This window comes from Strix uralensis, chromosome Z (assembly GCF_047716275.1).
Source record: "Strix uralensis isolate ZFMK-TIS-50842 chromosome Z, bStrUra1, whole genome shotgun sequence".
Taxonomy (NCBI): Eukaryota; Metazoa; Chordata; class Aves; order Strigiformes; family Strigidae; genus Strix; species Strix uralensis.
In genome coordinates this window covers 92,736,244-92,759,755 of record NC_134012.1, presented here as the reverse complement: position 1 = coordinate 92,759,755, position 23,512 = coordinate 92,736,244, and the positions used below count along the sequence as shown (strand labels likewise).

General features: G+C 39.9%; 1 protein-coding gene across 14 annotated transcripts in view; it reads right to left on the bottom strand.

The window, feature by feature from the left end:
* The window catches only part of UBAP2 (ubiquitin associated protein 2), a 156,809-nt gene that overhangs the window by 126,248 nt on the left and 7,049 nt on the right, over window positions 1-23,512 (bottom strand). For 11 of the 14 annotated variants that reach the window (XM_074857172.1, XM_074857178.1, XM_074857186.1 and 8 more), the window contains exons 2-4: window positions 6,846-6,985; window positions 2,772-2,849; window positions 788-898 (exon numbers count right to left, since the gene is read on the bottom strand). In XM_074857172.1, the coding sequence (XP_074713273.1) occupies window positions 788-898; window positions 2,772-2,849; window positions 6,846-6,944 (288 nt within the window). In that variant the 5' untranslated portion in view covers window positions 6,945-6,985. Of the gene's footprint in view, window positions 1-787; window positions 930-2,771; window positions 2,850-6,845; window positions 6,986-16,557; window positions 16,694-23,512 lie in introns of those variants that run through there. The other 3 variants (XM_074857174.1, XM_074857182.1, XM_074857185.1) reach the window with 3 other exon arrangements.

The following is a 23,512-nucleotide window of genomic DNA, read 5'->3' as shown; positions in this document are numbered from 1 at the left end:
ACATTCAGCATTAAGAAAGGAAGTCCAGGTTTCTTTCCCAATTTAGATGAGATGAAATCTAGTTTACTCCCTTGGATAAACTGTAAGAAATCCCTCCAGCAAAAACTTCAATCACAGCCAAGACATTTTTCCTGGTATCTCCTGGGATAAAAAATTCCACTGTGCAACATTTTAAGCAACATTATTTGTTGTTATATACACATTGTTTAGTCTCCTCTTTCTGTTTTTCAATGACATCAGGCAAATGAGCAACAGAAAGGAGCAACTATTTGTATCCTCTTCTGCCATTAGTAGTGTTGTCAATGCAACTTTCAGATGTGGAAACCTCCTTCGACTTCAATATTGGCAATGCACACCTACAGAAGTTGCATGACAAAGTATGTGCCTGCCTTTTAGGTTTATAAAGATTACTCTTGGTGGCAAACACTTAGCCTCAGGTCTCAGGGTTGTAGAGGTGCCACAGGGTACTACAAACACTGCAGCAAAACACAGGCCTGTGACTGACAGAGCACAGAGTTCTGCTTCAGAGTTAAAACTGCTGCATTTACATCAAAGCCAGAGGACTCTTAAAAAGACCAGCTGAACACCCACGTTATTTTCAACATTCAGCCTACTCTAAGGTACACATGCAGTAGAGAAGCTGCCCCACCCTTCATCTCCTTCAAAAGAATTTGAATGGAAACACTGAAATCGAAAGCTTCCAAAATACAACTTTCCCAGTCACTTCTTAGAAGTAGAAAGGCTCAGCAAAGAGAAAAAGCGGTTTAATATGAAAGCAAAACCTTACCGTGTCTGAACTTCCTTCCAGCAGTATGTTGATTGCTCTGTTCACATCCCCATTACAATCATGTAGTGCCACTATGCACTCATCCTGGTTTTTCCCCGTCACTTCCATAAGCTGGCAGTAAAAGTCAGACATGTTAAAATATCTAAATTATCATCATAAGAAAATATGAGCTAGTACCACCACAGATTCCAAGAAAGCGCATAGCTACTGTGTCAGAGCAAACTAAAATCCTAAATAAAGGTACATGCACTTTACAGATCTGCTTGGGATTCAGACAAGAGGCAGGATTAAACAAAAATTAAATGGTAATCAAGAAAGCACTCTCTTTCACAGCTTTTCTTTTTTCTTTATGCATCCAATAACTGCTGTCACCACAGAGCAGCAGTATATGAGGATAAAGACATAAAAGACCAGGATAGCTTCAGTATCATCAGGTATACTCCTGAAGAGGCTGTGACTCAGAGGTAAGGCTCCACTTGGAGCAGGTACAACCCTAAGGGACTGCAGACTGTAAGTCAAAGCCTGAGCAAGGGCAAGGGGAGTTCATTGAAATGTTAAACCCAATGGTCTGGTCCAAACGAACCAGGGGTGAAGACTGCAACAGAGATACCTTTTGTTGTAACCTGGGACTTGAGTTAAACATTATGGGAATTACTATAGCAGGAACCCCTTGTTGCTAGCCAGCTAGGAGCATGGGTAGGACAGTGACAAATGGTGTTCCTCAGGGGTCGGGGCCGGTGCTGTTCAACATCTTTGTTGGGGACATAGACAATGGGATTGAGTGCACCCTCAGCAAGTTTGCCACCGACACCAAGCTCTGTGGTGCGGTCAACACACTGGAGGGAAGGGATGTGCCATCCAGAGGGACATGGACAGGCTGGAGAGGTGGGCCCATGCAAACCTCATGAGGTTCAACAAGGCCAAGTACAAGGTCCTGCACATGGGTTGGGGCAATCCCAAGCACAAATACAGGCTGGGGGATGAATGAGTTGAGAGCAGCCCTGCAGAGAAGGACTTGGGGGTATTGGTGGGTGGAAAAGTGACTATGAGCCAGCAATGTGCACTCACAGCCCAGAAAGCCAACCACGTCCTGGGCTGCATCAAGAAGTGTGGCCAGCTGGTCGAGGGAGGGGATTCTCCCCCTCTACTCCGCTCTCGTGAGTCCCCACTCAGCCAAGGTCAACCCACACAGAGGCATAACAGTTTTAAATTGAAAGAGGGTAGATTTAAACTAGATAGAAGGAAGACATTCCTCACTGTGAGGGTAGTGAGGCACTGGAACAGGTTGCCCAGAGAAGCTGTGGCTGCCCCCTCCCTGGAAGGGTTCAAGGCCAGGTTGGACGGGGCTTTGAGCAACCTGGTCTAGTGGAAGGTGTCCCTGCCCATGGCAGGGGGGTTGGAACTGGATGATCCTTAAGGTCCCTTCCAACCCAAACCATTCTGTGATTGTGTGATTTTCACAGTGTTTAATTCTATAATTTTGATGTATACACATATCCGGGGGGTCAGATTAATTTTTGTTAAAATAACACTTCAATGCACCTTTAAGTTATAATGAGATTTTTACTTTTACTGAAACACAGCCAAGATATTAGCAAACTCAGTTTACACAGGTGACATTTTTCCCATGTGCGTGTACATGTGGTCAAGCTGAATGCACTTCTTATTCTGTCAATCATTAAGCATCAGGACCATACTAGAGAGATACAGTCTGGAAAAGACATCAGCACAGATGAGTTTTGGCTTAAAGGCTTGTCTATAAAGGAAAGTACATCAATGTAACTATACACCCAGAGCTATATTACCACACAATTTCTTGTAAACAGACTTTACAGTGCAGTAAGAGCACCTTTTCCTAGTTAAACTTTTGTCCTTCTGAAAAAGGTTTCATCTAAAACAGAAACAGACGCTTTAGCTCCAATATGTAAGCCTGCTTTGGAGCACCTTATTGCAGGACATAAAAACTGTATCATAAGAAACATACTTGTTTCACTTTATCTTCAAAATCTGCGTCGTTCTTATCATAGATCATCTGAGCAAGGCGAATCTGTTCTGCTGTTGCCTGAAAAATGCAAACATCCAATAAAGTACACAAAAGTTAACTATATATTTTTTAAAAGTATCTCCTAGTGTCACTGTATTTTTTTCTTCAGATTTTCAAAAAGAACATACACAACAAGCACAGAGGTGCTATGAGGAAGGGATTAATATCACCTCTATGCCCATTTTATAGTTAAAAAGTTAGCTGGGACAGCAGCAATTCTAATGTGTTTGAGCCACAGCTAAAGGTCAACACATAGACAAGACAACTATATAATAAAATAGAACTTATGACAGAAGCCTACACTTTGATATTATTACTTTTACTTCTATTTCTACACAGTATCTGCTATTCCAGAGTTAGCGTTTTATCATAACTGGCGACAGTATTTCTAAATTGACCACATCTCTGATGATACCTGCTCACATCACATTCCACAACTCTCCCAATAACAACCTGACTCTAGTTTTATGACCACTTAACGAGAGACTGAGTCATGTCTCAAGATTCTGCCTATGAACAGCTGTGCTTATTTTCTTTATAAGCAAACACTAGTCTCCGAAAACTGCTAAAGGATCTTGCTATTCATAAAATATTTGGTGCTTCTGTAACATTTCTGGACCACAAATCCATGCTGGCAACTCCTCCAAAAGCTGAAAGAATAAAATGGATGTATGCAGTAAAGTGCCATAAATCCAAATAGGCTACGGCTACCTGAGAGAAAAAGCAACTCAAGACACCAATGTAGCATCATACAGGCCACTCTTCATAGTGCAGCATTTGCAGTATACTTGAACAGTACTCCCATGAAAATACCAAAGACAACTATGCTACACGATCCTGGATCTAATTTGATTTCTGCTCAAACAGAAGAGGCTTCCATCTCATGCTAGAGAAGGCCGATACTGAAGAAAGCCAAGACCCAAAATGTGAGTTGATGTGCTGTGGAAGACTTCTTCATTGAGAAAGGGACCACCTCATCCACTGAAATTCATGACAGTAAGGATTCATCCTGGGCAGCTGGTTGAACCACCTTTCAAAGTCTCACTTCACAGGATAGCCACATGGAATTCTGTGCCTCACAAGTTCAGACTTAATCAGCCTCAAGCTGCTTTGCTTTTGGAGTTTACCACAAATACAAGCTCTAGAGGAGGTCGCCAAGTGTAAATGCTGAGAAAAGTCTAAAAATTACTCCACCATACACCACCAGCTGCTTATTTTCTGAGAATTTACTGCAGCTGTTCCAGTTCCTTGAGGGAAGGAACATTTGCTGTGCTCAGAGTCAAGGTTCCAAGACAATTAGTGTTGGTACAGGAGTTAAGTACTCTGTGCTACTTCACATTTTCAAAGTGTCATGCTGACAGCTTCATACGTCACTCCACTCGGTAACACACAGGAGCACTGCTCTGGAATTCCACAAGCCAGCCCTGATGCCACCCTCCACAAAAGCCTCCCAGTCAGTGCAGTGCTCTTTGCAAAGGAGCTCGCTCTTGGTGTCTGCTGAAAGCTCAGCAGAGAGCAAAAACAAAAGGTCTGCTGGTTTCAGGAACTAAGCCTTATTGATCCATCTTCTCACTCTAACTTCAGCTTCCTCAGGTCCTTTTAAGGGCAACTTTTAAGACAGTGAAAAGATTTCCTTTAAAGATATCAGAGTAAAAACATTCAGACAATGTAATTTCTGTAGAGGCATATTTGACCAGAAACAGGAAGACATTAAGATTCACTTTTTCCATAAACCAACTTTTTTCCAAGTCCATGTTAGAAGACAAAAATATACCAATTTTATAACAATATCAAATGTGTGACTATCCTCAGTTTTCTGATGTAAGCAGAGAGCTTAGAAACAAGTAAGTGCAATATCACTAATAATTTATGCCAGTGAATTACACCCAGATGAAACTGGAGATTCAGAAGAAAAAAACCAGCAAAATCCCACAAGATGTGTTTACTACACAAACACCAAATCAGTGTCACAAAGTTTTGGCCTTTTTTCTAGTGGGTGGCTCTTCTTTATTTTTAAGGCACCATCATTATAAGTAACATTGTAGTATCCTATAAAAGACTATTAATTAAATTTTAATTGCGACTAAGAAAATAGTAGCATCTTAAGACAGCTAAAACTTTACTCAACCTTACAAGATATATTTGTAGCATAACACAGAGAAGGAAATTTTTAAGTAACATCTTCGAACTACCAGAAAACAGAAGTGTGCAAAACACCAAATCAAGTGACAGTACTAGGCCCAGATCTTACAACAAAATGGTTTATTTACTACCCAAGAGCAATGCAAAAGAACTGTGATGTAATTTCTTAAATAACTTAAATGATGATCAACACGGTATTATGACAATCTCCATTTGGGAAAGCAACATTATTCTACATTCAGAAAAATGAATCAATTTCTGCTGATCTGTAAAGTCTGACTAAGCAGGACAGTCCATCTAAATAATAAAAAAATATGGTGCACTAAAACATAATTGTTGTATATTACATAACCATCTTTTCCACTGAATTGACTAAACCAATATCTACTATGCAAGAAGCAGAGTAAGTGGACAAACTGCAGAAAGAAGTCCCTAAGACTTAATGCTTAAAAACAATGAATCATATAGGTTGGAAAGGTCCTCCAGTGATACTCAGTGCAACCTCCCACTGAGAACATCTCCCATCAGAGGAGCTGCTTGGGGCCAGACAGAGATCCCACAACCTCTCTAATCCATGACTGTGTTCACGGTAAACAATTTTTTTTCCTTTTAACAGCTGGAATTTCCAGTGTTTCAACTTACGCCGTTGTCTCTCTGAGAAGACTCTGGCTTCACCTTCTCTATACCCTTTCATGAGGTATCTGAATAGAAGATATAACCTTGCCTTGCCTTCTTAGGGCTGAACAAATCCAGTCCCCTCAACCACCCTCATTCATGAGGCTCCAGCCTCTCAGCCATCCTCACAGCTCTTCGTTGGACTTGCTCCCATCTGCCAATGTCTGTCTTATGCCAGGGTACCCAAAACTGAGGAGAGTACTCTACTGCTGTCTTGCAAATGTCAGAAAAGGGGAAACCGCTTCTGTCAACCTGCTCACTACAGTCCTGCAGCCTTACTTGCTATAAAACAAAACCAAATTCAACTTAATCTGTTGAAAGTCACTTTCTAAATCCACACATTAGCATAAATCAACACTATGCAAAGCACTGCAACACAAGATGATAAGGGCTTGAGGTCACACAATTAATACTGTATGAAACAGAACAAGAGCCCCTCCACATTAAAGATCAATCTAGAAAACAATAAAAGACAATTTCCCAGAGGAGCACCTCTAGATTGATGCACTCTCTGAGAACTGAGGCAATTCTTGAATTGAGTCCAATTTTGAGAAGTACCTGACAAGAGAATAATGAGTTGCCAGGAGCAGACATTTTGCACTCCCCGTAACCCAGACAAGCACACAACTTTACCCGGCCACTGAGAATCAAGACAATTGGCTAAGAGCTTAATTTCAATCTCACAAATACTCAAAATAATTTTAGTCCACTAGTGGATGGTCATCTTCATTTCACTTTGTGAGGAGGCTGCACAAGAAGTTTAGATTTTTATGACTTGCAGGTATGCTGAATCATGCTGTAGAATGCAGCACGCATCTAACAAACCTTTTCCCATCCACCCTAATTCCTCTATCAACCAGAAATCTTCTAGCATCATGAGGCTGGCATATGGAAGAGCTGAGATCTGAGGACATTGGGGTCACAGGACAGAAATCCTGACACAGGCATAGGCATAGAATTCCTCACTGATGGGAATGTTGCTGAAGAACACAAAGCTCCTTTAGAGACAAGAATGCAGGAACAACTTAATGCTGTGTTGGATTACTGAGTAATTAAAACAAGATATCAAATATACTCTTCCAAAATAGACCACGATTTTTCCTCCTGACTTTTCTCAGTTTTTACTGACTTAGGGAAGAAAGGCAGATCATTACATGGTCACTTTGAACTCAAAGAAGATTATATAGTATCACATACCTGTACTACTTGTTTCTGTGGTTGTGTTGGCTGTGTGGTTGAAATTTGCGTTTTGTCCCGAGTGCCCCGGGTACGTTCACTGCCCACCGAAGTCATCATATACAGTATATACAAAACAATGTATGTACAAAATAGAAAATCTGAAAGATAAAAAAAAAAAGGAGCATGAGTTAAGGCAGGGTACTGATTCAATAGATTCAATATCCATGTAATAAACAAATGCAGTAGCTTGAACTCTTCCTGCATTTACCACAAACTCTATACAGAGACTCCAGAGAAAGCAGCTTTAATACACTATTATTGGATTTATTGCAGTTTTACAGTAAAGGGAGAAATGCAGTGGACAAAAAGCATTTTTGTCAGCTGACTGGAATCTGTCTAGATCAGTACTTCCAGATGACATCAAAATCTCACAGCTTTTGCAAGTTATTTTACATACAGACTTTACTATCTTCTACTCTGCTGAAATTTCAGCTCCAGCTGTATCACTCCTTAAATTTCTGCTGTCCTGTTTTGGTGCCTGGAATTTAACCACTCTCATAACCACTCAAAATAGTAATGCAAAAATCGCATTCACAAACTAGGCAGTTCCTCTTCCCTGTCATCACACTGCTTTCCTGCACATATATGGAGGTCATGGCCAACACCCACTCTACTTCTCACCTCTCATTTATAAGAGAAATGATGATGCTTGCCTTTAAATCCAGCCTCTGTAGCCAGTATTTTTGCTTTGTTCTCCCTCATACTTACAGAAATTATTTACAAAACTACCTATTACCCTGCTTTAAACATGCCTTTGTTTTATGGCAACAAAGAAACCCAAAAGAAAACCCAAATCCCACACACACATCACTGTTATCCCCTTTGTGGCAGCCAGCTTTCATTCTCATTCATCCTCTACCATTAAAATTACTTTGAAACAAGAAATTTGTTATTCCCTCTGTGTTTGTACAGCATCTAACACAAGGCTAATTGACGAGTACGGTTTATAGTAGCTATGATAAGTGGAAACAGATCTCTTAACTGGTCAGAACAGTCACAGTCAACTGCCTGGTTTCTGTCCCCATGACACTGTGAAGTAAAACCTGCAAGTTTAGGGAAACAAGGACAACCTGCAAGTGGTGCACCTGGGCAGAAGATGTGAAAACAAACAGCAAAGCACTTTTATTGCAACCCCAATGTATGAACATGCCTCAGCACGCAACTTGTCAGAGCAGCAGCTTTGGTGCAAGCTGGCTAGCACCGAGCTCAATGCATGATAGTGCTCTGATGAACACTGAGCAAACTGCTGTGATTGCGTGGATGAGGACGTGTTCAATACCCAACTGCTCACTAGCACTCACGAGTAATGGGTACTCAACAATTAAAGTTGCAATAAGATGCTTCAATTTAAACACTGGTTCATGATGCTCAGGAGCCTCATTTAGAATCAAAAAGACAATTAACCCCATTATCATCCAAACCTCTTCTTCACTTTAGAAACACTTTTTTGTTGGCCAAAATTGAACCCCGACATTGAATTTCTTTATGTGCTAGTTAAAGCATTCAATAAAGTCTGAGCAGAAAGTATATTTCCATGAACTCTTACATATTTAACAAGAAAAGGCCTGCCTTTACCAGGAACTGACTGTAGTATGGGCTGAACTAGAACACTGTGTTTCTCCAGCTTTATGAATATATTCACCAAAGCCAGTCTGTCTCCCAGTCTCTTAAGGTAGTCTAACTTTGTTGTCTTCTAAGCCCCAGAACACATAGGCCTTCAAAGCACTGCGCCTGACACCCTAAAAGCCAGATACAGTCAGAACAGAGGCTATTTAAGCTCATGACATGTTCTATGGAAAGCAAAATATTAAGTAGATGTGGAGATGCTCTGAACAGCAAGTTCAACACTTACCACTGACTATCTGGTTGTGGCTGTCCCATTGATATTTTAAAACACATTAGGGACAGTTTTCAGTTGAGTTTGCAGTAAAAATTACTTTTGCTCTTTGTTTTAAAATCTGCTTTATAAGCCTTACTGACTGGACTGCCAACATCCAAAAAACTTAAAATGTATATAGACTAATAATGACCTTTGGGTCATTCTTTTTTTCCTTAAGTATTGGTCAGTTCATCACGATTTGAACCTAGCACAATGAGCAATGAAAAAAAGTCCTGAACAGAGAAAATTACAAGAAAGCACTAACCTCTGTGAAAGACAAACTAATAGTTTCCAATATGATTGTCTGGAATTAGTCCACAGTGATTTAAGATACACTGAGAAATAACAACCCCACTGGGTCTCAATTTGTTCATCATTTCTGAATTAATGTCATGTTTACACAGATTCTTGTATCTAGGAATGCTGACATACATATCAATGCTATTTTTTCTAATTTCATCAAAGCTATTCAAAATACTGCAATCCATGTTTTGGACATGACAGCAATACACACACATTAAAACAAAGAGTTTTCCACCTGTTTGTAAAGCACATTCTGAACTATAGCCTACACTCCCAACAGTCAGGCAACCTACAGGTACCTGGAGAGGACTATGTCTTTCCTCCCTCTCTTAACATGTATTTTACAGTGTCTCTGCACCACAGCTGTTTAAGCCACATTTGTTTTTCAGGATGAAAGGATACTTCAAGGAAAAAGGCAGGCACACAAATGTTTGAAACACTGCTGGGGGATGAAGCAGCACAGCAAGATCAGCCTGCTGGTGGGAACCGAGTCAAACAACCTGAACAGTGTAACAAGATCTTTGAAGAAGATCCTCATCATGCTGACCACGCAGCCCATGAGCAGCACAATTTAGGAACAGGTCCGAAGCAGAAAACCAGTGTAGGTGAGGGCCTCTTCCTGGCAGCAGTATGGACTTGTACTTGCTTCAGACAAGTGTGGAAACACACCCTCAGTTTGAAATTCCCCATCAAGCCAACATGGACGTGTTATAAACCATTTCAGACACAATTCAGTCTTCTTAAAAGCACAACCGGCAGCTTGATATAAAGAGAGCTTTCAAAATAATGCTATTTTATTCCCCTGTTAGTTGGCTCCCACTACCTACAGGCAGTGTCCAGACACAGCAACCAGTCCAGCCCCAACACGCAGGAGGATCAGCTGAGGGGCCCTGCTCCACTGCCGACCGTGCAGTGACGAGGGAAACATCACACCTCCCTGGCACGGGCATGCCTTCACCACCACAGGCTGAGGCTTCACACCCTACCACACCTACTCTTAAGAGTACCAAAGCAGCAGGCAGAAGGGAGGCAGATAGCCACTGTCTTCAAATTACTATAATGACTACAATTTTCAGTGTTAAGTGGGCTATTATTAATTAATAAGATCAGGCTGAACATTTCCTTGCTCACAAAGCAGCTTCTTATTCTCTCCAATTCTTCATATTAAAGTCTGTTTGGCAGGCTGTTGTCATAGCAATGAGTAGGATATCACAAACTGATGAACTTAATTTTAACTGCAGACCAAATGAGGAAAGAAGGTTTGAGACTGGGAAGAAAACAACTCTTAATTAAAATCTGTTTAATAAAGATCAAAAAAATATTCAGTTGGGCAGATGTTTCAGTTTTCATGTCAGGGTCTGGCTCAGTGCAAAAGTCCCTCATCAGCAGTTAATAGTTGACCTTGTAGAGACATTGCAACTCTACAGTAAGCAGCCAAAACAGCTGTACTTTGAAGAAATAGGTACGCATTAAATGAAACAGACCCCCAGAGCACTAGCAAAGAAGGAGGACAAAAAAAGAGACTGGACTTCCCAAAACTGTTGTATAAAGAAGGTGGTCATACTTTCTTTCATGATAATAAAAAAAAAGAAGCACAAGATTGCTATAAACCTTTTTTCACTGATGTAACCTAGTACCTCCAGAGGAAGGCTGTCTTTATTTCTAATTAAACAAAAAAACCAAAACAAAACTCAAACAAAATAAAAATTAAAGAATTCCTTCATCGGTAGTTAAAAAAATTGTTCGCTTCAAGTATGTTTAGCTTCTCCAGCTCTAAGGAATTCAAATTTCAGCACTTCCTCATAAAGCAAATAACTAGACTTAAAAACAGAAAGCAACAGAGGCATTTAAGAGGAAAATAATACCAAATCCTCAAGTTTTGTTTGTTTTAGTGTTTCTGTCTGTACAGCAAATTTAGCCCAAGGATGTACACTACAACAGTAGATACAATATTGTACAAAAAGCAGTCACGAGACTGGTGATGGAACGGCAACAATTACTCTCGTTTCCAAAAGCAGTACCAAAGTATTGGTATCTCAACACCCAACTTTCCCAGAGACCACATCCCACCCCCTCCCAAAGTCTCCATACCGTAAGTCTTATCCAGCACATTTAGTTGGATTCTTGCTTTGGATTTTAGAAAGGGCAAGACAACGTATCAAAGAGTAACTGAATGCGTATCAACACAAAAAGCAGGTTTTTAAAGCTATCATAATGCTTTCTTTGATCTTTTGTTCAACTTTCTTTTGGCAAGAGATCTAGTCCTTAAGACTCAAAGAAGTCAGAAAAGCTTGAGATACACAGAATACAAATTGACTTGACAGGGTTGCAAGCCCCACAAGACACAGTAAATCTGTTGCTGAACTTCCAGGGACAGACAATGCACAGCAATACCACCTAACTTTCAAGAATCCTTCTGAAGTTAAATATTCACTTCCATCAGCTGAGAAAAACACAGTTTTGATTCTTTTCCTGAGGCTGTCTCAAGAAAGTTATCTTCTTGACTCTCTGGACAAGGAGCTGTGATAGAACACAGTGAAGAAATCTCTGTGGACACCTTAGAAGTGTGACTGGTTTTTTATAGTCTAAACACAAAGCTACTCAGTCAAGGATTTCTCACAATGACGGAGCTGGGAAAAGGCTGCAGGACACTGCCTCATGATGGCATGACTACTGGACACGTACAACAAGTCTAGATTTTACTGCTACAGCAGTAGCATGACATGACTGTGAGGAAAGAGTGGAGAAAAAAAATATGTCTGCAAAGCATCGACATAATGCACTTCCCTCAAGTGTTGTTGTCTAAAGTATCACACCACCTTTATTACTTCTTGAAAGGGGAAAAGAGTTTGCAAGAGTCAGATGTTCCTCAGGAGCAGTGCTGATGACTCCATGTCTGTACTGCCCCAAGCCAACAATACTGAACCTGAGCTTATGGATCCTGGGAGGATTCATGTCTCATCTTACAGTCGTCTACTGTAAACAGGAAAAATACTGATGGCCAGGAGCAGACCTGCATCACTGGCAGAACACCACAGAAGAAAGAAAGTGTACTATGTGTATGGTCTCATGTTTTACCAAGAAAAGAGGATTGCTGAGAGAGGCCAGAATACCAGTGCAAACATACGAACTAATATACACACAGTTGTGTAGCAAAGCATACTGAATACAAGTAAATACTCTTACCCACCTTTCTTAAAACCCATTGAGGTGTTAGTTGAAATTACTATTCTGCCAAGTCAATCTATAATTAGCTAAAAACATACCCTGATCTACAGATATCAATAATTTCTCATTACCAGAAAAAAAAGTTAATTTCAAAGATCAGTATTCCCGAGGAAATGTTATAGAAAGGAAGACAATAAAATACACAAATAGATCTTACAAATAAAAGAAAAGATGGCATTGTTTTGGAAGAGAAAGAAGGCAAAGGCTGGTCACATATCCAGAGCATCTCCAAAGGTATGATGTGGAAGGGGGACTGAAAGTGCATGTTTTCCATTAGTAGAGCAGATTTCAATCATGAAAGTTAAGGAGTATCATTTTTTTAAAAAATCTTCTAACTTCACAGTATCTATATTTGCTATTATCCAAGCATCTCTGCCTAACAGATGTGTTTTACGTTTTAGTATATACCAGTGATTAATCAAAATCTGCCAACTACACCAAATAAACATCTAGCAGACTTGCCCTCATCATTTCTTTATAAATATTGAAACTTCAGAGGCAACAAGTACCCTTATTCATACAGAAATTTCTGAAGAGGAATCTAAATTTCCCCAGATTCAACTTTCACAGGTATTAAAAAAAAAACCCACAATTTCACTAAAATTAGAGAATCCTAACTGACTTCCACCTAGGGCTTTATCTGTCACACAACCAAGGCAATCTTCAGACCGCTAAAAACCTGTTTAGCAAAACCACGCACCTCTGCTGCTATCGGAAGACAACACTCCTGAGTGATTCTAGACAATCAAGAGGCAGTGAGTGTCCTAGAAGATTCAGAGGACTTGGCCTTATGTTTCAGACATCAGTATCCACAGACACACTATCCTCATCTTTTGCTGCCTTTCTGCAACAACACCATTTTAGATAGCAACTGGCTGGACTTACACATGCAAAAGGAATAAAGCCTTGCTCCCTGTCCTAATTTATTACAAGCCCCATCTTTGCAAGAACCTGCAAGATGCACTGGTTACCAGCACTTAACATTGTAATGAAACTTTAAGTAACAGGGACCCAATTAGACTAAAAGTGCATGTTATTTTCTATCTAAGCATGGCTCTCAGGACTATCAGAACTAGAGGATCTTACTAGACCATAACAGAGACCAGACCACAGTTGTTGCCATGAACTAGACAATAAAAAAAAAAAAAAAGGCTGCACTGGTCCACATCGAAATATAATATATAAAAAATAGGAATCCTCGTTGAAAAGCAACGATCGTGGGGATCCTCTGAGGAAGGGGCAGCAGCAAGTTCACCTTTGAAGTATGCTTCTCTGCTGAGGAATATCTTAAGAAAAGCTCTGGACTGTCCTGGTATTATTCTAAAACCCGAAGGAAAAATTAAATTCCTGTTCCTGCCATCTTTGATGGAAGGACCTCATTTCTTGCCCTCTGTCACAGAGAAAGTTTTTCTTATGCGAACCCTCTCTAAAAGTCACCAAGGTAAAACAGGTAATGTATTCCCGTCACTGACCACACCATATGCTGTCCTGAACTGTCAACTGACTCAGTATCTCAGGCTAGGAAGCAGAGACCAACCACAGTGGCTCAGAGGTGGTTCCCAGTGCTTGCACAGCCATGCACACACTCTACTTCCTCTTGCTACAGTAGAAAAGGAACACCTCCATTTCCGAGTTCTCTGCTCTCTGATTTTTTAGCCTAAGGAGATAAAAGAAAACATTAGCCAAGTCAATACACAGTATATTCACTGTTTATTCCACCACTGCTACATTTAGTTGTGAAGAACCATCAGTATTGCAAATTTCCTCCTCATACCCATTTCTCTGGGTTTGTCCCCCCCCCAAAATGGAACAATCAATGAAGAAAAACAGAAAAGGTAAGCCCTTTGTGTTTTCCCTCCTAAGGTATCCTGATAAGCACTCCGTGAACAGGCACTACAGTGTCTACAACTTCCAACACAGCAGCTAGCAGAGCTACAGCCTAGTCACCCCCTGCAAAAATACTCCAGTCTGAATTATACACTGCATTAACTAGGAGGCTTGTAAAAAACATTAACTAGTACTTTGCAAAAGGAAAGGTTTATTGCAGCTGAGGAAAAAACTGAACTAGCAGGTTTTTCAGGGTTGAAAATCATTACCCTCTGCAGCCAGAACTAACACAGCCTTTCTGAAGTCAGACACAAGTGGAGGATGGCTGAGCAGAGTTTGGGACAAAAAACTTGACTAGCATTTTAGTTCCCATTTGGGACCTGGTTGTTTATTCATTCAAAGTTCAATCCATAGTGCAGGTAGAACCTAAACAGTTTATTCCATTAAAATCATGTTTCAGCTCACATCTAATACCACGCAACTGAGTCGTCACCAGAAATGGCATTCCTGCTCCCCCACGCCTTAACCACATAATATTGCTACTTCCCTTCAATCAGACTTACAATCCTGCAGCTGCAGAGGGAGTAGGTTTAGTGAGCTGACCCAAGAGCATACTAAACCCTCTAAAACAAAACAGTGAGTCAGTTGAATAAGCTTATCCAGTGGAAAACTATGTGGCTATACAACTGCTGAATCTGACACGAGGGATAGGGATCAAGTTCATGAGGAAAGGGGGAACTTGCATTTCAGCAGCCATGCACCATTATAACATCGGCAAAATGTAAGGTTTCACATTTTGTTTTCCTGGGATCCAGTACAGCAAGACTTGATCCTGGTCAGGCCCTCCACACACGACAAAAAACCAAATATTAAAAATGACTTATAGGCATTTTAAAAAATAAAAAACTCCCAGGAAGGGACTCTGCCAGCAGAGTGACCTTGAATATATAACTATCTTATAGCATATATATTCTTTTTGGTCACCAGGAGCAAAATAGACACTTGTATCACCTTTACCAGGCAACACTCCTTAATGCCCAGCCTCTTGGATACCTGTTAGCATTCAGTAACTTGCAGTGAAGAATACACTTACGAAAATTTGGAGGTCTTTCTATCCAAATAAGAGGAGGCTATAATCAACCAACATTAGGACAGCCTGACTAATACAGCTTATGGCAATCTAGAATACAGCCCTTTCCCCCAGCCAGAGAAGTACCTGTCTGCATTCAGTTTCACACATTAGAGACTCAAATTACTGTAAAGCAATTTAGCCACCAAAACCAATCTTTAATGATTTTGTACACACAACTAAATATTCAATGCTTTCGCTGGTCATCTTTGAATTTCACTTTCACAGGAATAATACACTCAAAACATCCACCCTTTCCCTATCAGAAGCTCCACCTTGAGAAGGCTTGCTCCCTCTGCCAGCTTATTAAAACTCATAGCAGTCCCTCAGAGGGGGAAAGGAGGAAATCCAGACAGACTCGTCCAGGAAGACAGGGCTGGGTGACTTGGAAGTTCTTCAGATGGCTCCCTCCCCCCCGCCCCCCCCCCCCCCCCCCCCCAAAAAAAAAATAATCACAAGGCAAAGCCTCTACAGACTGTAATAATTTGAACAGCTTTCCAGACTATCTGGGATGAACTCAGGGGTTAACTAGAAGCCTGGGTAAGCTGAGGCCACACATACACACATATATGTAGGTGAGGAAACAGCTGCAGAGTACAAGCTAAACAAGTTATAGATGTTCTGTTCAAAGAATACATGGAAGGACATATGATCTCAGGTCACACTGTGGTTAAACTATCAACACTATGACAGAAAAAATATATTTAAGTTGCCAAAGCATCTCCGATAAGATTGAAATGTATCACCAAAGCCGCACAGGACTTACAACCTTATTAACTGTGACTGACTTGTCTCAAAACTACTATTCCCCACATGCCTCTAGTGACAATGTCAGCAGGACACTTTAAAAACAGTTTAAGCTTGGGCTGTGTCAGTATATACATCAGCTACAAGCATACATCAAGGACCATAAGATACAACAGTTAAAAACCACCAACTTTCAGTGGATCACCCTCCTGTCAATCATTACTGTTACATCAACAGCTAGCTGTACCCACAAGATGAGTAATTCATGCAACAGCAAACAAAGGAAAAAAAAAAAACTAAAAACTAAAACCAGCTGTTAAATAAGAAAAAAAAACTTCTAATAAAACTTATTAGGAAAGTTAATCCAGATTAAACTGGTCTCAGAACAAAGAAAGATGCTGAATTGTAAGAGGATCAGGGAAAATTACATGTACTGAGAACTGTTGGCTTCGGCTGTTAAAACTGTAGAAATGCGTGTTTCAGCTATTCGCTCTGATATAACGGCCCATATCTAAACAGCCCCTAAAATTAATCGCTCTTTACACAGAGAAACAAACCCAGTAAGAAGTTTCAAGCTGAAACCCAGGTACTCCAAATGGCAGACACAGCTAACAAGCAGGGACCCACGGAGCCAGGACAATACGCAGAAGGGGGAACTCGGTTTGAGCAGGTCCTTGTAAACAAGGTGGCACACAGGAAGCAGCACTCGGCGCCGGACATCTCGCCGCCAGATCACGAACATGCTCAGCGCTTGTGCTCTCCCTGCCCCCTCCGGCTCCCTCCCGCGTCGCCAAACCGCACTCTCCTGGAACGGCTTCCAAAGAAATCGTCTGAATAGAAACAGATACAAGCAACAGGACTAAAAATAGCTGAGCAAGAGCAGAGACATTTGTTACATTCTGACACTAGCGGAAACACACTCAACTGCATCAAAAAAAAGGGCACCTTGTTAATTCACACTAGAATTGACAACTAGGAACAATGCAGAAAGTGTAACCATAAAAAAAAAGTTTTGTAGGGGAGGATTAATTCAGACTTGCAACACTCATCAGATCACATTACAACACTCACAACAAAAGCCAATGGTTAAATTACAAGCCACAAGTGATATAAAAGCAAATGCAACCAAGTAAAATCAGGAAGGCTGTATCTATAAAATGTGCTAAAAACCTCATGGTATCAGATTTTTGACTCTAGCTTCAGAGTTTTGGTAGCAACACCAAAGAGCTCAGGTATCATTCCTGCACCTGTACAGAGCACTACTCCTTGAACTAGGTACTGAAGGAAGAAGACCAGTACAGATCACTGCTCATGATACACTCACATAATCGGAAAACCAAAGAAAACCAGGAGTCTTGCTGAAAACCATTTTTAAATAAAGCAAGATATTCTAGAACACCTTTCTATAATTTTCCTTCAAGTGATGTTCCTTCTAAAGGTTCATCTTAGGCAAGAGGAGAATCCACCAAATTAAAAACCTAACTTTTCTCACAGTTACATATACAACTGAATATAAAGTTCCAGAAGGAAGACAAGGAACAAGTTTCTAAGGCAGTATCAAAGGTTTCCTTCATAATCTTATGCTTTTACTGTGCATAAAATCTTGATGAAAACCCACGGCCATTTGGTTCACTTTAGCTTTCCAAAATGAAATGCTGAAAGAAGCTGAGTCCTTTTTTTCTACCTTATTATCAGGTGCTCAGAGACAAGTAGCCACTGAAACGGCACCAAGAACTGAAAGCCCTAAGAGATGACTTCTATTTCTCTACCTCCTCTGGATTGCTCCTTCTATGGTCAAGACTGTTGTTAGCATTTTGTCCAGTTTTAAACAAGGTGGGTTTGATTAGTTTCCTTTGATACTAATCCTCATCTTGACCTGTTTCAGTCAGAAAACTTTGTTTTACCCCAAGCTTTCCCACTTGATTTTGAGCATTACTTTCCTCATGATCACAACTTCTCAACTTGGTGTCACATGTAAATTCACTTATCTTGTTCCACCATTCCAGCTTACCTGAGGCCAAGTCTATCTGATCTGCAACAAAACGATACCAAATTATCCAAAGAGATGAAGGACTAACAATCTTTACAACTTCAAATGTACAACATGCTAAAAAGAACCAGGTAAATAAAAGAGCCCTCCACCCAGAATTCAAATTTAAAAGCAAGAATGAAGTCATCCAGGCTGTTCTCAAGTGTTTAATATTAAAAAAGCAAAATGAAATTAATCTCCCACTTCTTCTTAACCTTTTAAGAGACAATACCAAAAAGACAAGCTGCTCACATATGATGTCAAATTCCCCAAAGTTTTATTGCACTCAATTCAATACTTATTTTCCTTCCAACATAAGTGGGGGGGGGAAACCACCCATAGGCATCTTCTAAGACCCTCAATCACTGTTCCAGCTCCCCATCTTTATCTTTTTCTGAAAGTCTGGACTGACTTAAATGTTGTTTGGCTGCCATGCGTTTTCTGTCTCCAGCAGGAGGTTCTCACTGTCCTCCGCCATTTCTTTCCAAGTCAGATTAGCTTATAACGAGATTGAAGTACAGTGCAAAGAATAATTTTTTTTAAAGCTTGCAAAATCTGAATGAGCATATAAAGTTTTTCTTCAAAACTTCCTTCCTATTGACAGACCATTAAGAAAGTCCTCTTCCCAGAAATTTATTCGCTTATTTTCTTAAAGCTTACTCTCCCTTTTAAACAAGTCTTTGTATTCTGCTGAGTTAGTTTAGTACAGCACAGTAATGAATAACAGCCCCTGATTCCACAGAGGTATGCCTCTGAGGTTTACATGCTGTCCAATATTAAAATGCCTAAGTAGAAAATCTGTTTTCTAAAACATCCCAAGAAGATATTGGTCACCTGTCTATTTTACCATCAGCCTAAAAGACCAAGCACTCTGCTGCAAGATGAAGTTACTCACTTTTGAAAGAAAAGGGACTTTCACTCTTCAAGTCTTAGTTTCTGAAACAGCTTATTTATATTAATTGCAGCACCTCGCCTCAGTAGACATGTGAATTCTGAGATTGCACCTGGAATACACATTTTGCTAACTGCAGTGTTCAACTCTATCAACAGCATCAAAATATTACAGGTATCAGCTTTAGAGATCATACTGCACCTATAAAAACTTCACTGAACAAATTGTTTCAGTGAATCGTTTGGCAATGACAACCTTTAAAAGCATTTCAGCAGAAGATGTGTTGTAAACATCAATTTTCTCCAAGCAAACCAAAAGCTGTATGAACACAGAAGTCAATCAAAGGATGAGCCAGGGATAACCAAGATAAAATATTGAAAGTTTTAAAAATTGCATTACAAACTTAAGTAACAGCTTTTTAATCACAATAATAATTTTGAGTCATTTACAGAATCTTATTTAAAAATTCTAACACAACAGGGGACTGTTAAGCACACTTGCTGTAAAAGCCAAGATGACACCATAAATAAATTGAGAAACCAACAGTAGGCAAGTTTAAAATGCAGAACAGTATGATGCCCTAAATGTGTTCTCAATTTAACACACAAAGACTCTTTTTCAAGTTCAACAAGTATACTGCCCAAATCATGGCTTTTTGAAAACTAGTAAGATGACCCTGATTCACTACAATAAAGTGAAAACAAAAATCTTGAAAGAAACAAGGCAACTTGTCATTCTCCATGCCTGCTCTGATAGGAACAAAAATACAAACACATACACAGTTAAGGCAGCATTTACCCAAAGCTGTAATCAGCAGAAAGTAAACTGCTAAAAAGCTGCTCACTGTCTCAGCTTCAGGACACTGAACTTGCAGTTCTGCAGGGGTTTAGTGTGTTTTTTTGAAAGTGTAGGTTGTGGTTTAACCCCAGGCAGCAATTAAGCACCACACAGCCACTTGCTCACTCCTTCCCCCTCCCAGTGGGATGGGGACAGGAATCAGAAAAAAAGTAAAACTTGCAGGTTGAGATAAAAAGTTTAATAACTAAAATAAAATAATAATAATGAAAACGAATGTAACAAAAAGAAGGAGAAACAAAACCCAAGTAAAGACAAGTGATGCACAATCAATTGCTCACTATCTGCTGACCAGTGCCCGAGCAGCGATTCGCCCCTCCCAGACAACTCCCCCCAGTTTCTATACTGGGCATGATGTTCTGTGGTATGCAATATCCCTTTGGCTAGTTGGGGTCAGCTGTCCTGGCCATGCTCCCTCCCACCTTCTTGTGCACCTGCTCACTGGCAAAGCATGGGAAACTGAAAAATCCTTGACCTAGGGTAAGTGCTACTTAGCAACAACTAAAACATGAGTGTGTTATCAACATTATTCTCACACTAAATCCAAAAGACAGCACTGTACCAGCTACTAGGAATAAAATTAACTCTATCCCAGCTGAAACCAGGACAGCATATGAGCCCTGTCTAAGTAGATACTGACCTTTTGGTCCCTCCATTTTCCCCTGTCTAAAATTTGAAAAACAATACTTATCAAACCTGTTGCTGTGCTCTAAAACTCTGAGGCAGAAGGTGTTAGCATGACCTTAGTTTTGATACCCCAAAAGAACCTTGACATGAAGTCTGAGTTTTTGAGATTTGTTGTCATGGAAGTTACCATGAGGTCACAACTACATCACAGGAATTTCTTTGCAGGATCAAATGCAGGAGTGATAGAATGGGATAAAACAGCTCTCAATACACTACATTTAAACATCACTGAGTATATATGCAACTGCTGAGAACAGCAACTTTAAGGTGAAGAACTTCCACTTATACATGAAAGTCCATTTGAAGAGTTACGAATACATCCAAGAAAAACATTGTGCTCTTTTCAGAATTTTCTGTCAGAGAAAGAAGAAAGGGAAGGAAAAACCATGTTTAAATAAATTATCTCATTCCCAAAGCCAGAGACATAACTTCCCTTAAAACCATTCTAAGTTCTCAAATCTTATATACACAATGAATGAAACCCAGAAAATTCCCAGAACACAAAGCACCAAGAGTAAGACCTTCCATATCAGAGATGATCAGTCAGACTTTAATGTATATCCTAATATACAAGCACACTTGAGAACAAAAAACTTTAACTGAACCACCTCAATTCCTATCAAATTAAAAAAAAGGAATAAATCAAAGAGCTCCAGGAACGCAATGATGTTAAGTGAGAATTAAAACTAGGATTAAACCTGGTGAGTCAAAAAAAAAAAGTCAACTTTAGACACTAATGTGAATCCAGAAAAGGCTGTAATTTTACTTCAGAGGCAACTAAAACTAAATAAATGTTTATCTGGAACTTGCTTGTCAACAGAGATTTTAACATGACTGAAATGCAAGTTGTTGTTTAAGAGTTAGAAGTACACTGATGTCAATCTAAAATTCTCATGCTGTAAACAAATATTTCTTTGGTTGAACTCTTCCAGAGCTTTAGATAGAGATCCAATTGCTGTAAAAGACTTGAAAGTCTAAGTTCCAGAAACATGCAATGTTTTGGTTAACCTTGAGAGTCTTGGAGCTGTGATGTTTTGGATTTAAATATCATTCAAAAATATTCCCAGCATCTTCTTTAAGATGAGCTTTTAGGGAGCTGCTTTTTTTTTTTTTTCTTTAACTGGTCTGAAGTTTAATAAAAATCTTGCTTTTACAGTTTTTGGAAAAGTAAATTGAGGGCATCTTTCCACTTTTTTTTTTTTTTCTTTTAATGAGAAATTTGGGTCATTTTAAAAATACATACAACTTCTGAAAAGAGGGTGGAGGCTAAATACTGTAGGTCAGTTTTCAGCAAGCTTTGATACATTCCAGAAGCTGAACTGCTTGGAAGGTCAATTCATGACAAGTCCTGGAAGAGCTAAGCATACCATTTCTTCCAAGCTGGTCTTTAAGATTTCAAGAGAGCAGAGCTCCACACCTCTGTAGCCATAAATATTATACTAGCATAAAATATGAGAGGCATAATACCCAAATATACATTTGGATAAACAAACCTGGCGTAAAGCTCTATTTTCAGTCTCTTACATGTTGTCTCCTGTTCAATACTTTCAGGCTTTAATAAAATAAGCATAGTTTAGACATGCTTACGTGAGGTCACTTCACCTAGCAGAGAAATTGAGAAGTCTGAAGTTGACATTTTTCAGGAAATGTAAGAGGTGGTAACGGTCTCATTTTATTCAACAGAACGACTAAATGAATCTCTAAACAGAGCTAACTTTCCTACCATCAGAGCGCCAGAAGAGATACCTTATCCCCTTCAACATTTCTCCCTTAAAAAAGAACAAAAAGATTAAAATTTAAAAACTTTCACAGTATTTCACAGCATGTCTGTTCACATACAAACTTCTGGGAAAGAAGGCAACTCATCAGTGCTGCCCTGCATATGCCCATAAATGCAGAACAAAAATGCATTTATAGGAATACGAGAAGATGCAAAACCATCTTGCAGCTTTCCAGTTCACATTACTGAAGCCCCAGCCACCACACGCTGATAGAGCGACACTGTTTCAAAAGACTGAAACACAGTCACAGTGTCAAATAATTCACCACGCAGATTCAATAGCCAAAAGGGATGCGGAGAAGAGAGAACCCTTCCTCCTCCCCAAGTACTTCACCACGGTTCATCTTTCCTGATGTTATTTCATTACTCACTTCCAGTGCACTTCATCAAAGCAGGAATTTTGTTTGTTTGTAAAGACACACCTAAGGTTCCCCAGCATTAATCATTTGACTTCTGCTCCTATGAGCCAGACTCCAGATAATTTAAACAAATCAAAGTAGCAATCGTATCAGTGATCAAGAATACCAAACTACTTCTTTCTCCCCTCCAACCCAAACCTGTCTTCTAACTACCACCAAGCCACATCTTCCTCCTGCTCCTCCACAGGCAACTCATTCTGTCCCTCTCTCTCTACATACTGCATCAGGACCTGTTGAGAACGTACCATCAAAAGAACATGCTAACAGCTGATCCCAACTTTTTTACAATACTGTGGAGCAACTGGAAGGGGAGGAAGAGTTGCACGTCAGCTTTTCAACTAGGGTCTGTTGATAAAGGGGACCTACAACCATAAAACTAGTTCCTGGCCATCCGCCACTCCTTAACAAAGTCCTGGTGAGGAAAACAACGCTGACCCCAGTTGCTAAACTCTTTCATTTGTTCTCTCCTATGTTGAGCTCCAGTCTCAGTCACTTTTTTTTGCTAGGCGAAAAAGGTTTTAGTTACCACAGTCCAACTCCAGTGTTCAAAACCTGCTTGCTCTGGCCTGCAAGGTAAGATGCCTCACTCAGTATGCTTTTATGTTCAAGTTTTGCTTAGATATTAAAAGCAACTGAAAAGACATGGCTCTGTGGTTTCTTGCCCGATGTTTTATCATATTTTATAATAAGTGGGTCATTTAATAACTAGTGAAATGCTTAGGATGCCTTCTGCTGATCAGTTATTTTAATGAATTTGTTTATTGAGAAGAAAGGTAAAAGTTATACATTTTCACCTCCCTCTCTCCCATGACTGAAGTACTCAAAATCAACACAATCAGCAAGGGAGGTA